The sequence below is a fragment of the Petaurus breviceps genome, unplaced genomic scaffold (assembly GCF_028583685.1).
Source record: "Petaurus breviceps papuanus isolate PSGF00001 unplaced genomic scaffold, PetGlider_PUasm1.0 78, whole genome shotgun sequence".
Taxonomy (NCBI): domain Eukaryota; kingdom Metazoa; phylum Chordata; class Mammalia; order Diprotodontia; family Petauridae; genus Petaurus; species Petaurus breviceps.
Window position 1 is genome coordinate 4,159,626 of NW_027186502.1, and position 14,401 is coordinate 4,174,026.

A 14,401-nucleotide genomic window follows, 5' to 3' on the forward strand; every position below is an offset into this window, starting at 1 on the left:
CCTTGCCTTGCCCTTTCCAAAAAAAAGGAAGAAAAAAAACCTGTAAATCTTTATATAGCTAACATTTATATAGCACTTATTATGTGCTAGGCACTGTGCTAAGAACTTTACAATTACTATGTCATTTGATTCTTACAACAACCCTAGGAGGTAGATTATCTCCATTTACAGTGGAGGAAACTGAGGCAGAAGCTAAGTGACTTGACCAGGGTCATACAGCTAGTGTCTGAAGTCAGAGTTGAACTCAGGTCATTCTGAATCTAGGACCAGCACTCTCTCCACTGTACCAACTAGCTGCCCCATAAAATTCTTTCAATAAGAAATCATTGAATACATTATTGTTAATATCTTTGCAACTACAGATACTGTTTCCAGAATGCCACAGGTTTTATCTTGATAAAGGTTCAGCTGTTAAGGACTTTATCTATAGCACAATGTTAAAGCCCAAATTAGTAATGCAATATTAGGTTTCCAATAAATATGAAAATTTTAAGAATATCAAAAGGCCCTTACATATCAGTTTACTGACACTGATCCAACCTACATCAAAAATAAACTGGTCAAAGTATTAGTGAACCTAATAGTCACTCAAAGTTAATACCACTGTAGCAGTGAAATATCATTACAATACACATTTTTCATTTTAAAAAATGATGTGCTACAGATAAAAATATAAATTCAGATATATGAATTACTTCACACTCTCTCTCCTATTCTATGAAAGGGTGATATTGCTTTCAGAGGATCAGTGGAATATTCTTTAAAAATAAAATATCATGCTGGTGCAGTGAATAGAGCACCAGCCCTGGATTCAGGAGGTCCTGAGTTCAAATCCAGCCTTAGACTTACTAACAGTGTGACCTTGGGCAAGTCACTTAACCTCAATTGCTTGCCATTGGCCCTCCATAAAGCAAAATATCTTTCTATCACTTTGTGTTATTCCAAATTAGACATTCTCCTTATTAAAAAGGTAATATTTTGGAAAGTCAATTTAAATTTATAATAGTCTTTATCTTCATGCTTGTGATTTTACCTTATAAATAGAAATAGAAATATTAGTGTGGAAATTTGTTCGTGAAAATTTAGATGGATTAGGTATAAGTGCAATGTTTAGATTAGTTTGAGTCAAAGCACCAATCTAAATCTATTACAGTGACTGGAAAAATGTAGCCAAAATGCTGTACTTAAAAAGAAATAATTTCAATTAATTGACAAATGTACCATGTACATTTATGTACTCCAAATTTTCAAAAGCTAACTTTTTCAATATTCTAAAATACCTCCTCATGTTACTGAAATATCAGAGGTAAACTTCAGGGTAAGTATAGGTACCATGAGATATAAGAGGAAATTCCAGTTGACACTCTTTAAAAATTTGGCAATTCTAGCAGAATAATATTTGCTTTCAATATTTTATTGACACAAACATGAGACAAAATTGAATATTTTAACAAGGGATAAGAGAAATGAACATAAACCACTGTTTCATTTATATTTGATCCAGAAAATTACCACATTAGCCCTTAGTAACATTTTCTTCATATTGCACTTTTGGAATCCTCATTTAGGAGTCAACTTTTTAATTTTATGGTATTACTCTAAAAGTTTAAACGTGTAAGCCAATAGGTAAATAATAGATGGGGCAGCAGTGGATAGAGCACCAGCCCTGGAGTCAGGACAACCTGAATTCAAACCCAGTCTCAGAATGAACACTTGATACTTACTAGCTGTGTGACCCTGGGCAAGTCACTTAACCCCAATTGCCTTGCCAAAAAAAAGTGAGGAAGGATAGAAGACTCAGAGAATGGAAATCAAAGTTGGAAACAATATGTACCTTACTCGTGTTGACATTGTTCTTTATAAACAAAAGCATTCAAATTACTGAGAAGTAGGTGCTATTATTATCCCCATTTTTCAGATAAGGAAATTGAGGCAGATAGCCATTGAGTAGCTTGCTCACAGTCATATGGCTCATAAATTATCTGATCTGAACATCAGTTGTCTGGATTTTAGGTACTCTGCTCTATCCACAATGCCATCTAACTACTTTAAGAAATGTTAAAGATTAAATTCTTTATAGAGCTCAAACTCAGAAATGCTCATTGATATGAATGCTACAATGCATTTGAATTTTCTCTCATCACAAAAGGAAGAACCACTAGTGTTTTATAAAAAAAACAAAACTATCTTTTAAGTGGTTTCATAAAAAAAAAACACCAAAAACTGAACATACTGTGTGTTACTGTTACAGATAAATATGAAGAAAGGTATTCTAAAATGTTTTTGTCTCAAGCATCTGGCCTTGTTTCATAATGAAACCACCAGGTAGACATGAAGGGGAAGGGGAGGTCAGGGGGGACTTGTGGGGTACGTAGGAGAAGGAGGTATATGTAATCATACATTAAACAGCACCTTCCACAAGTAAAGAAACTAGCTATTTTTTTAAATCGTTTATCTTATTTTAAAGGAAAACACATTTAAAATATTTTAAAATGTAAAAATGTAAGAAAAATTACATTTACCTAATACTGTCTTTTTATATTATATACCAATTTTCCATATCAAAATGGTAAGAAAAAAAATCACAAAAAGCTGTCACCCTTCCCCATTTCCACCCAACTCATCCTCTTCTCCCACTTAGAACAATAGTCAAGGCTGTTTATTATGAAAAATAAACAAAGGTTGTTTGATGTTGGCTGGGAGTGTGAATTGGGAGAGAAAAGTGAGTCAGCATTTACTTTTTTTAACTATTCTTTACCCTTTTCTCTCTCCCTTTTTTCTCTTTCCCTTTTTCTCTTTTCATCTCCCTTTATCTTATTTTCCCCTTGTTATAGACATGAAGAGCTCTTAGCTCCAATGAATTTCAGTTCTATAAAGCAGCAATGTCAACCTCAAATGGAAATGGGGCTCAATAATCTGTACTGGGCCACGTGATATCTTAGTTTTAAAATGTAATATTTTAAATATTTATATATTTTCTATTTCAAGTATGATATACTTTATTACACTTTTATTTATTTCATTTAATATTTACCAATTACAATTTAATCTGGTTCAGGATCACTGTATATTGCATGCTTTGACACCTCTACTGTAAAATATATCAGGTGCCTGGAACGTTTGTTTGTTTGTTTTTCCAAGTGTACTTAAAGCTGGGAAGAACACAAAATCCTCCATAAGAAAGCAATCTTTCCATCATTTTTCTCCAAACATTTGTTGTTATTGTTCAATCATTTCAGTCATATCTGACTCTATGACCCCATTTGAGGTTTTTTTGGCAAAGATACTGGAGTGGTTTGCCATTTCCTTCTCCAGCTCATTTTACAGATGAGGAAACTGAGGCAAACAGGGTTAAGTGACTTGCCCAGGTTCACATAGCTAGTAAGTGTCTGAGGCTAGATTTGAATTCAGGTCTTCTTGACTCCAGGTCTGTGCTCTCTCCTCTGTGTCACCTAGCTTGTGCTCTCTCCAAACATACTACCCACAGTTCTAGGTTGTTACAGTAATCTTTCATTTAAAGGGGCAGAATTCTTAGGAAGACAAGGAAAATCTGATGCAATAGATTGCTCCATTTGTGGCCCACCCAACTGCTAGCAAAGTGCTCCTGCTTAGCATTGTTTAAGAACTGAGTAGAATCTGTTTTCATCACTGATTAGAGTGTAATTTAGATATCCTTTAATAAGTCAAAATAAGACTCAAACGTTAGTGAAGAAAATTAAACAAAAGTAAGAATGCAAACCAAGGCCCAGATAGTTGTATACAGAACTCTGATTAGAAACTGCATGATGAGATTAAATTGTTTAAGTAAAAACAATGAAGACACAAACCGCTTTTTAAAATTTAAAGCTACTATGAATTACAAACTCTTGTCCTAAAAATCTGGAAGAGATGAAGACTGCTATAAAAACTAAACACAGTTGGCACATATCAAGTGATGAAAAGCTGGAGGATGAATCCAACCACATAGCTTAAAAACAAATTATCATGAAGGGAACATGCATTACCTCAGACAGCTCTCCAAGTAATTGCTATTAGGAAAATGAAGCAAATCGTACACATCAGATGAGAAAATTGAGACAATGGGGAAAACAAAATAATACCATCATTATGAAAACAAAAAGTGTTACTTGGTGGGGTTTTGTTTGTTTGTTTGACTAATAAAATCATGTATTCCTTGTCTTATAACCAAAGGAATTAATACTGGGAGCTTTTCTGATTAGTCCCCATTACTATTACCAACCATGGCACGTTGAAACAAACATGAAGATGGGTTCTGTTTTGTTTTGTTGTTAAAGCATATTAGCTTAGGTTTTAGGTTGAAATTCCTGAATAATCTTCTTTATTTCCTTATAACTTAGGAGTAAGAAAATACATACTTTGTTGGAGAAGGCCTCCTTATTTTAGTTTTTATTTCCTCTTTTTAAAGATTAAAGTTAGTTACATTTTTCAGAACCTGTAAAACTCATTGGCAAGGCCAACAGCTTGTATGTTCATTGTAGAAAAGCCAGAGGGAACAAGTTCCAAACAGAAAACTTTACTATATGGGATTGTAAAACGGTGATGGAATTTGGAAACTCAACCCTCTAAATTACAATCATCCAACTAACAAAAAAAATTATATGGACACCATTTCCATGTCTGAAACTGAAGTGCTGTTGCAACTTAATATGTATAGTAGGAAAACGGTTCAGGAAATAGCAATTAATATTCAAAGATATTTCCATAGATAGAATGCCATAAAATTGTAGAATGGGTCAGAAAAAAAGAATGATTTACACTAAAAGAGAGAAAGTGGTTATCCCAGCAAGTAAAAGAGAGGCAGTTTGATGTCATAGAGTACTGACATTATCAGGTATCTTTTACAACTAACAACTATGAATCTTGCAACTAATTATTAGTGCCTTCTCCCTCCTCAAATTATTTTGTATTTACTTATCTGTGCACAGTGGGTACTTCTCAATAGAATAAAAGCTCCTTTGGACCAAAGGCTGTCTTGATGTTTGCCTCTTTATTCATAGTGCTTTGCATATAGTAGTCATTTACACCACTTTCAATAAACTGAACATCACTCAGTTTATATTCTATGAGTATAAGTAGGAAAGCTCATCTCTCTTCCTCTGTCCCCACCCCATCCACACCTTCAAATATCTGTCACAATACCTAGCTGATGCTTAATATTTCTAGGGAGAAAACCAATATAGAATCAAGCCTTTTCCCACAATTAAAGAAATTATAAATGCAAAATGGAAATGGAAAATGAAAAAGACATGGGAAATGGTACCACAATGGCATGCCAATTCATGATAAATGTAACTGAAATGTGACATCAGAACATTTTCTGAGAAAAAAAAAACTTACATGAGGCAAGAGTACAAAAGAGTCTCAGAGTACTATCTAATGCGAAGATGTCATAGAGAAGGGCAAAGAAAAGGAACCAATACATAATTTTATCTGGAGCAAAATCTTGAGTGAGCATTAGCTTTTTCTTTTAGTAAAGTTTGCTAAAGACAAGGTCTCTTTTATTAAAGTAACTTCTTACAGAGTTGCAAAGAATTGGCTCATATACTATTTTTTCTTGATGTGAAATGTATGAATAGATGGAACTCATTTAACCCACCCATTTTCAAAGATGGAAATCACCTTATTTAACCAATTTTATATTATACTCTAATTAAGCTATTTCTATTCCTGAAAAATTGAGGCTTGTTACATTAAAAGAATTCTAGATGTGGTCATTCGAACTCATGTAATAGGAGTTTGAAAATGAAGTTTGAAAGGAGAAATCAGAGTTTGAAAAGCAACTTGCAATGAGAAATTGCATCACTGAGTAGTGAAGTGAATTGCCCACAGTTGGAGAATTAGCTCATGGCAGAGTCAGTTCCATCTCCAATTCTAATACCTTTTCCAGTGATATCATTCTGTTAGACAAAGCACTGTCTGGATCACCTTGACCCCTCAAACTGTCACTGCCTTTGTCTATGTTACTATATGAACTGTTTGTTTGTTTGTTTTACCTCTTTCTCTAAATTTTTTGGAGGTACCAGGAATGAGCTCAAGACCAGACTCTAACCCTACAGAGCAGATGAACATATGATATGATTTTACAGAAACTAAGAAATAGAAGGGATTCAGAGAAACCAACTAATACAATCTATCCATAACTTGTACTCCACACAACACTGTTATCAAGTGGCCATTTAATTTCTTAGAAGACCACCAGCAAACTTCCAAAGGAACTCATTCCAAATATGGGACACTCAAATAGTTGTTTCTTATATCTAATCTAAATCTACTTCTTTTTTAACTTTTATCTATATTTCCAGTGTTGATTTCTGGACCAGGCTGAATAATATAATCCCTCTTCCCTATTAGATCCTCTTGAATACTTAAGCATACAAGAATTATTATTTTTGTATACATATATAAATCAATATACTATAAATATAATAATAAAATATAAAATAATATAAATAAAAATAATATATAAATTAACACTAATCAATAGACAAATAATTATCATTTTTTTGTGTTTTTTTTTTTAGCTACACATTTTTCAGTACAGGTTCCCCTAGCCTTTATCTGGAGAGCAATTACTTTTTCTTGGACTCTTGAGATCACGGACTCCCAGAATTTCAGAACTGAAAAGGCCCTTAGAAATGGCCTAATCCAATTTCTTATTTTATAGAGGAGAAAATGGAGGACCAGAAAGGAAGGTGACTTGCCCAAAAATAGCACCATGCTTGTTTGATAGGAATATTAGCACTTGGCAGATTTAGAAGGAAATAGTAGCAACCAACATGGAGGTCTACCAGATTAAAGCTTCCCTCGTTGTTGTTCAGTGGTTTCAAATGCATCATATTCTTTGTGACTCTGTTTGGTATTTTCTTGGCAAGGAAGTTTGCCATTTTCTTCTCTAGCTCATTTTTTACAGATGAGGAAACTGAGGCAAACAGGGTTAAGTAGTTTGCTCAGGGTCACATTTAGTTTGAGGCCAGATTTGAACTCAGAAGATGAGTCTTTCTGACCCTAGGCGTAGCACTCTATGCATTGCACCACCAAGCTTCCCCAAAAGCTTCTCTGTGTACCAATCAATTCAGATCCACAGGTTGAGGAGTCTAGTGTCAGTAGTTTATTTGTTATATGGCTGAAATATTATAAGTTTACTACACTGAACTACAGGTGTTTTGTTTCATCAATTGAGACCTTTGTGTGTGTGTGTGTGTGTGTGTGTGTGTGTGTGTGTGTGTGTGTGTCAGTGATACCTTTGACTCTCTGGTGTAGCCTATGGACTCCTTAGATTAATGTTTTCAAATACATAAAATTCACAAGGTTACAAAGGAAAGCAGTTATATTTAAATAAATTTGTCAAAAATTTGAAATAAAACAACAAACCAAAAAGTTCATGGACTCCAGGTGAAGAGTCATGATTTAACCCAAAGTATATGACAGTCCTGAAAGCTACTGAATAACAAAAGATAGTAGTGTGCTAATTCCTTACTTTATATTTGGAATTATTCTATTCATTTTCAACTTTTATTTATGATTTAAGCTCACTGAGAGCAGTGAATCTATCTTTTGGAAAAGCCTTTGTATAATCAGTTACAATGTATAATTGATGCTGAAGTATGCAGAAAATAATGATTTTATTTAGTTTCATTATAGGGTAGTATAGAATGGGAGAAAGGATGTGAACCACATTCAGGTGGGCCTGGGTTTGTCTCTGATGCTTACTCTTGTAACTTCTGTGTTACTTTGGGCAAATCATTTACCCTTCTTGGGTCCCAGTTTTCTCATCTGTAAAATGGGGTTGGAGGGGGCGGAGGAGAGACCTGCTAGCCTCTAAGTTTCCTTTCAGTTATAGATTTATGTTATTTTATCACTTCTAAGGGAAATCAGGGTGGCAAGATGATTTATGTAACTGCATACTACCATACATTGCTGCTTATATTATTGGAATTAAATCAGCCTGTGAAATGCACACAACAACAATTTTAGTGTTGCCTCAGTTTTAAGAAAACCATTCCAAAACCTAGCCAAAGCAGAGCAAAACCAGCATGGTCGCACAAGTCTCTAACATAAATGGAGACCTCTTGAGCTCCAAAATGTACTACAGAAGAAAGTGAGAAAGACACAGAGACAGAGAGCATGAATGAACCTAATCTTGCAACAAAGCAATTTTTAAAAGTAAGGCCTAATCCTAAAACAAATAGAAAACAAAACTCCACCCCTCTAAACACACACACACACACACACACAGAGCTTCAACACACTTTTTTATCCATTACTACATGCATAACTGCAACCATAAATGTGCATAACTAAGTCAAATCCTGTTGAAAAATTTAAAAAGAAACAACTAGGAATGGGCAACTCTCAAAGAAACACACATTTATCTCCAGAGAACAAAGACAAAGGTTTCAAATTTTAAAAATCTCTTAGCTATATCAAAATTGCCTGTGAATATGAGAAGTTATTTACAAAAACTCCAGATAAAGGCTGTAGTACAAGTTACAGTTCTGCTTCAAGGAAGGAAACGTATTTGTTGTCTAGCAAATGTCTTCCAGTCCTTTGTATGAATATTTCTGTACCAACTGTAACCTTTCCAATTGAAAAGTTATCTTATGATACTAGCTAGAACACAGAAGTGTAGGGTCAAACCAGATTGAAAGCAAAATGAGATTTGTGGATCTCGAAAAATGGAAATCTGGATTTAGAGGCAAAAGGGACCATAGAAAGAAAATCATCTTGTCTAGTATTCAACTTAAAAAAAAGCTAGGGGAAAGAAGCAGATTCAGAATATGAATTTATGATCTCTGACCATTCAGCCTGTCTTACGTACTTGGCATATAGATGCTTAAATATTTGTTGACATATTTATTGGAGGGTGTTATTTTGCCAGAGTTTGCCCACCCCTAGATGTCACACACCAAAGAAGGAAAAAATCCTCTAAAAGATAGCTATGACTATATCTATCTAGTTACGCCAGATAGATATAGTTATCGCTACAAATGAAAGTCGTTGGCCTGTGCGTACATATACGCATGCCCACACACACATGTACAAAAGCAAACACAGGGCTCCACTGGGAGAGTCTTTTCCGTGCAGTGCTTCTTGTTATAAACCACGGGGTTAAACAAATAACAAACAAGCCAACTCAGTCAAAAGTGTAGACATAAGTTCAGCTGAAGCAAAAATACTCAGTTACTGGTTAGACAATAAGTAAACATGATCTTATAGATAAGCCAAGAAGCTACGGCATCCAGAAGATGGAATAAGATTTATATCACAGCAATAACATCCCAAAGGCCAACAATTGGAAACTCGTTCTGTTAATTATTGTTGCCTTTTTTAAAAAGAAAAATATTTCTAAACCTAAGATAGAAAGTTAAGTTCAAAGTCCTATAAGAAATGAAATATATTTTAGGTAAGGTAAATAATCCCATACCTTAAATAATTCAAACTCCTTCTTTGGCATTAATAGCTAACAACAAATGATGAACACGAAATTAAATACTTAACACATCATGCACATAGTTTGGACAAATATAAACACATTTCAATATCAGTTTTCCTTGGATTAAAAGTATTTTTGACCTACCCATCAAAATATACATATTTTATATGTCAATTCAATCTTACATGGAATTCCATCTTATGTATTGTATATGGTCAATTCCCTGAATCATGATGAATTCTCCAGTCACTTCAAACAAATGAAAAAGTGCATCCCTCTTTTAAGCTTAGTACATCAACAAATTAACCACAAGTATGTAGATAAACTAAGATATTAAGAACTTCACCAAAATTTCTGGTTTGGAAAAATATTACCTTCAAGCCTGAAATTGTGATTAAGTCAAAACTACTTCGTGACACATCCAATATACTTTCTACACATGTTCATGCCATTATCCTTGGGTCTAATATGAATTTGTTGCCAAGTTTCAAGGAGTTAAAAAAACAGTTCTTTCTAGGCAATTTGGCAAGAGAGTCATATTAGTGTTAAGGACCACATGTGGGTTGCCATTGTGTTCCTGGCATAACTAAATCAAAGGCCCATAGTCCAAAAGTCCAGGAGTGAGGAATGTGGGTTGAAGCTACAGGGATAATATGGAGCCCAAGGTCAGTAAGAGTCTGCATTTGTTGCAGAGAGGACTCCGGTATGATCTGATAAGATGGATATCTATTCATATATTAATTTTATGTATATGTTGCATTTTAATTTTCAAAAGCAAAGAAGCTTCTCAGTCAGACTGGCCACATATCTTTGGTTGTCAGTGCAGGTTAGAGCTAAGCAGAAGTTACAGGAAAACAAGCTGCAAGGCATATAGGATCTGAGTATTCTATTCTTGGATTCTGAATCTTTAGGCCTCCGTTTCCTTATCTGTAAAATGAGGTTTGACTAGGTGATCTTAATAAGGCTTCCCAGCTCTGAAAATAGATGTTCCTATCTTCTTATAAAGTTAAATATCTTCCTCTTAGCCTACTTCCTAATGCAAATAGGAAGGAATGTGGCAAGGGCAAGCCTGAGATAAAGGGCTGGGGGCATCAATTCTCTGAAATATGTGGTATAACAGCTTCCAGGGAAACAGCTATTTATTTATTACCAAAGCATGAAGCAATGAGTATTTTCCTTAATTAAAATGTGTAGGTGGCTGTCTGTATATTATGTGCTGTGCATAAATCTCTCACTTCCTCTTTCTGCTATAAAAGATGTTCTAGAATTAATTTCAGTGATTAAGAGTCAAAAATGTGGGGGCGGCCAGGTAGCACAGCAAGTAAGAGCACTGGCTCCAGTGTTGAGAAGACCTGGAGATCGAATCCCGGGCTTGGACACTCAGCACCACACCCAGAAATAACTGGCCATGTAACCTTGAGCAAGTTACTTAACCCTGATTGCTTAAAAAAAAAAAAAAAAGTCAAAAATGTGATTAAGTCTTGCCTTTCTTTTTTGGACTAGATTGGTAATTTCATTGTTGTATCCTGCTCATGGCAAGGACCTTTCTCTTCCAATGCAGAACAGTACCTTCTCTGCACTTGCAGTCTTAGAGACTTGTTTGGGAAACTGAGAGAATAAACAACTTTCCCAGCATCACACAGTCAAGAAGTGACAGAGAAGAGAATTAAATGCAAGTTTCCGTAACTCTGTATCTATAATTACCATAATGATCAATTTGTAGCTTGCCGACAAACAAAACAGTAAAAATTAGATTAAGAAAAATGGTACCTGTATAGTGTGAGTATAAGGTGGATCAGCACGCCCTAATCCAGGCTCTTGGGGTCTCACAATATCTAAAATGTTATTTGGCACAAATCCAGAGTCTCCACTTCCACTGCGAACTTTCCACCATTGTTTTCTGTCATCGAGAATCTGTCAAGAAAATTAAGGAATCACTTTAATATTAATACTAGTCTATGACTCCAATTTCATTTCTTTGTAGTATTATAGAATATTGAGGACTTTTCATTTTTTAAGCCATGATAGAGGCCATTCCCTAACCTGCAAATTGGCAAAGATGGCAAAAATGGCAGTAGTTGGAAGAGTTGTGGAATGGTAGGTACAGTAATACATACCTGATGGAGCTGTGAACTAGTACAATTGTTTTGGAAAGCAATTTGAAATTATGCAAACAAAGTAACTAAATAAAGTGTCTACATACTTTGAATCAGAGACTCTATTATTGGGCATAAATTCCAAGGAAACCACCAATAAGAAAGCTGCCATGTGCACTAAAATATTTCTAGTGGCATATTTTGTGATACCAAAGAATTAGAAACAAAGTAGATGTCCATCAGCTGGGAAATAACTAAAACTGTGGTTGTATGTATGTAATGGAATATAATAGTTTTAAAAATTATGTGTGTTGTGAATACCAAGGATGGAAAAATCTACATGAACTGATACAAAGTGAGCAGAGTCAAGAAAACAATATATAGAATGACTACAACAACAATATAAATGGAAAAAATAACCACACACACAAAAAATATGAAGTGATTACAACAAAATTATAAAGGTCAAGCTGGATTCAAACAAAGAGATATGAGAGGACACCCCAGTCCATTGCTTCGTGGATGTGAGAGGGTCCATAGTGCTACATACTGTAAATGTTTTGGGATTTTTTCAATGTATTTGTCAGTTGTGCTGATTTTTTTCCTTGTCTTTTTTTTTTTTTTTGTCTTTAAAAATACTATTTGTGGAGCAGCTAGGTGTTGTAGTTAATAAAGCACTGGTCCCGGAGTAAGGAGGACCCGAATTCAAATTCGGCCTCAGATACTTGACACACTTACCAAGTGACCTTGGGCAAATTACTTAACCCCAATTGCCTTAAATGCAATTTAATTAACCCCAATTACCTTGCCTTCCCTCCCTCCAAAAAAATAAAAATACTATTTGTTATCGGGAATGACTCATGGGGGAGATGGGGAAATATATCAGGGATAACTGCGATCATATAAAAACAGAAGGCATTAATTAAAAACTTTTTAAAAAAAGATTTATTTTTCATTGTTTATTTTGTAGTTTCATCCTTCCCTCATTCTCAGTTTCAAAGTGAGAATTTCCATTATTAGTTCAGTATAAGTTAGCATTAATATAGTCAGTCTACATAATACTATTGCATTTAGAGTTAGTAAGACTGATCCATCTTCTCTTTTAATCATATACTCTTCCAGTGACATTTATTTTACTCTTATTTTTAAAAGTTTCTCATTGGTTACACATTGCAACTGACATATTTACATTATGTTAAAAGGTTTGCAAAGCTCTTTACATATAGTATTTCATCTGAGGGACAACTAGGCGGCATAGTGTATAGAGAGCTGGGCCTGGAGTAAGAAAGACCTGAGTTCAAATACAGCCTCAGACACTTACTAGCTATGTGATCCTGGGTGAGTTACTTAACCCTGTTTGACTCAATTTCCTCATTTGTAAAATGAGCTACAGAAGCAAATGGCTAACCACTCCAGTATTTTTGCCAAGAAAACCCAAAAAGGGGTCATGAAGAGTCAGATATGACTGAAAAACAACAAAATCTCATCTGATCTTCAGAACCCTGTAAGATAGATACTTATGAACCCCATTTTAAATATGTGGAAACTGGAGTTTAGAAATGTTAAGTGATTTGCCAATGGTCATACAGTTAGTAAAATTACAATATGGCATTTGAACCCAGATCTTCTTGATTTCAAATATAAAAACAGAGCGTCCTTGTACCTGAAATGTTACCAATGGTTCAGGTGGGACACCTAATATGAAATGAAATATACTAGGAAAAAATTCCATAAGTGACAACTAAAATTGTCAAAGGGATGGAAGAGCTATGGCTATAATAAAAGACAGCCTAAAGGGTAAGAACTTTTCAGTCTAGAAACATAAAAGTAGAGCACATATGGCAAAAAGGCAAATCAAATTCTATGATATAAAAAATAAGGGGATGTGCACTCTTTCATTTTTTTGGTAATTGGGGTTGCTGAAGAATAAGGCCAGAAAATTATTCAACTAAAAAAATTATTTGAAACCTGTGCAAAGAAAAAAATCTGAAAGATAGAGATTGGAAAATTTAAGAATTATCTGGCTTCCCAAAAGCCTTCTTTGTGAGAACAAAAGGACTTAAACATTATATTTCTAGAAATCACATATTTCCAAGAAATATCCAAGAAGAGAGACTGGGACTTGACAGATTTCACAGGCAGGTACACAGATGAATCTGAAAGTCGACTCACCCAAACATATTCTAAGACTAACAAGCTTCAAGACTATGCTAATAAGACAACAGTTTACAAGCAGCCAAGAAGAAAGGATCATAGGATCATAAAGAACTGATGAAAACTTGGAAACATTTAGTCTATCTTCTCCCCCATTTCAAGATAAGTGCAGCTCAAGAGAGGTTAAGTAAATTATTCAGGGTCATATAAATCAAACCTAGGTCACCTGACTGTAAATCTAGTGCCCTTTCCACTATATTCCCTCACAAATCAATTCAAATTAGGCAAGATTTTCCTACAAAAAATGCAAAATGACAGAAGAACCTAGAAATTATCTTGAAATTTAAGAGATAGAGGAGTACATTCCCAAATTACTTTCATGAAAAGGAAATGATTCCTTTCTCTTTTGTTCCCTTCCCTTCTATTCACTTCCTCTTCCCTCCCTCTATCCCCACCCCCCCCTTTATCTGAAAAGCTAGCAAAAAACCAGAAATGATAATTAATGAAGATGTAGGTAAAACAGAAAATTCCTTTAAGTGTTTCTCTGATAGAATTTCTTATAATAATTTCCATCATCTTTATTTCATTTTTATTAAGCATTCACTTTTTAATGTTCCTTATTGCAAATTGTTCAAAGGCATTAAACCCATATAAACTATTCTTTTTAGAGCTCAATAATCTAATATCAATGATGATT

General features: G+C 34.5%; 1 protein-coding gene across 11 annotated transcripts in view; it reads right to left on the reverse strand.

Moving 5' to 3' along the window:
* Positions 1-14,401, reverse strand: part of EPS8 (EGFR pathway substrate 8, signaling adaptor) — a 258,356-nt gene that overhangs the window by 18,129 nt on the left and 225,826 nt on the right. For all 11 annotated transcript variants that reach the window (XM_069106138.1, XM_069106137.1, XM_069106135.1 and 8 more), the window contains one exon: positions 11,225-11,368. In XM_069106138.1, the coding sequence (XP_068962239.1) occupies positions 11,225-11,368 (144 nt within the window). The remainder of the gene's footprint in view (positions 1-11,224; positions 11,369-14,401) is intronic.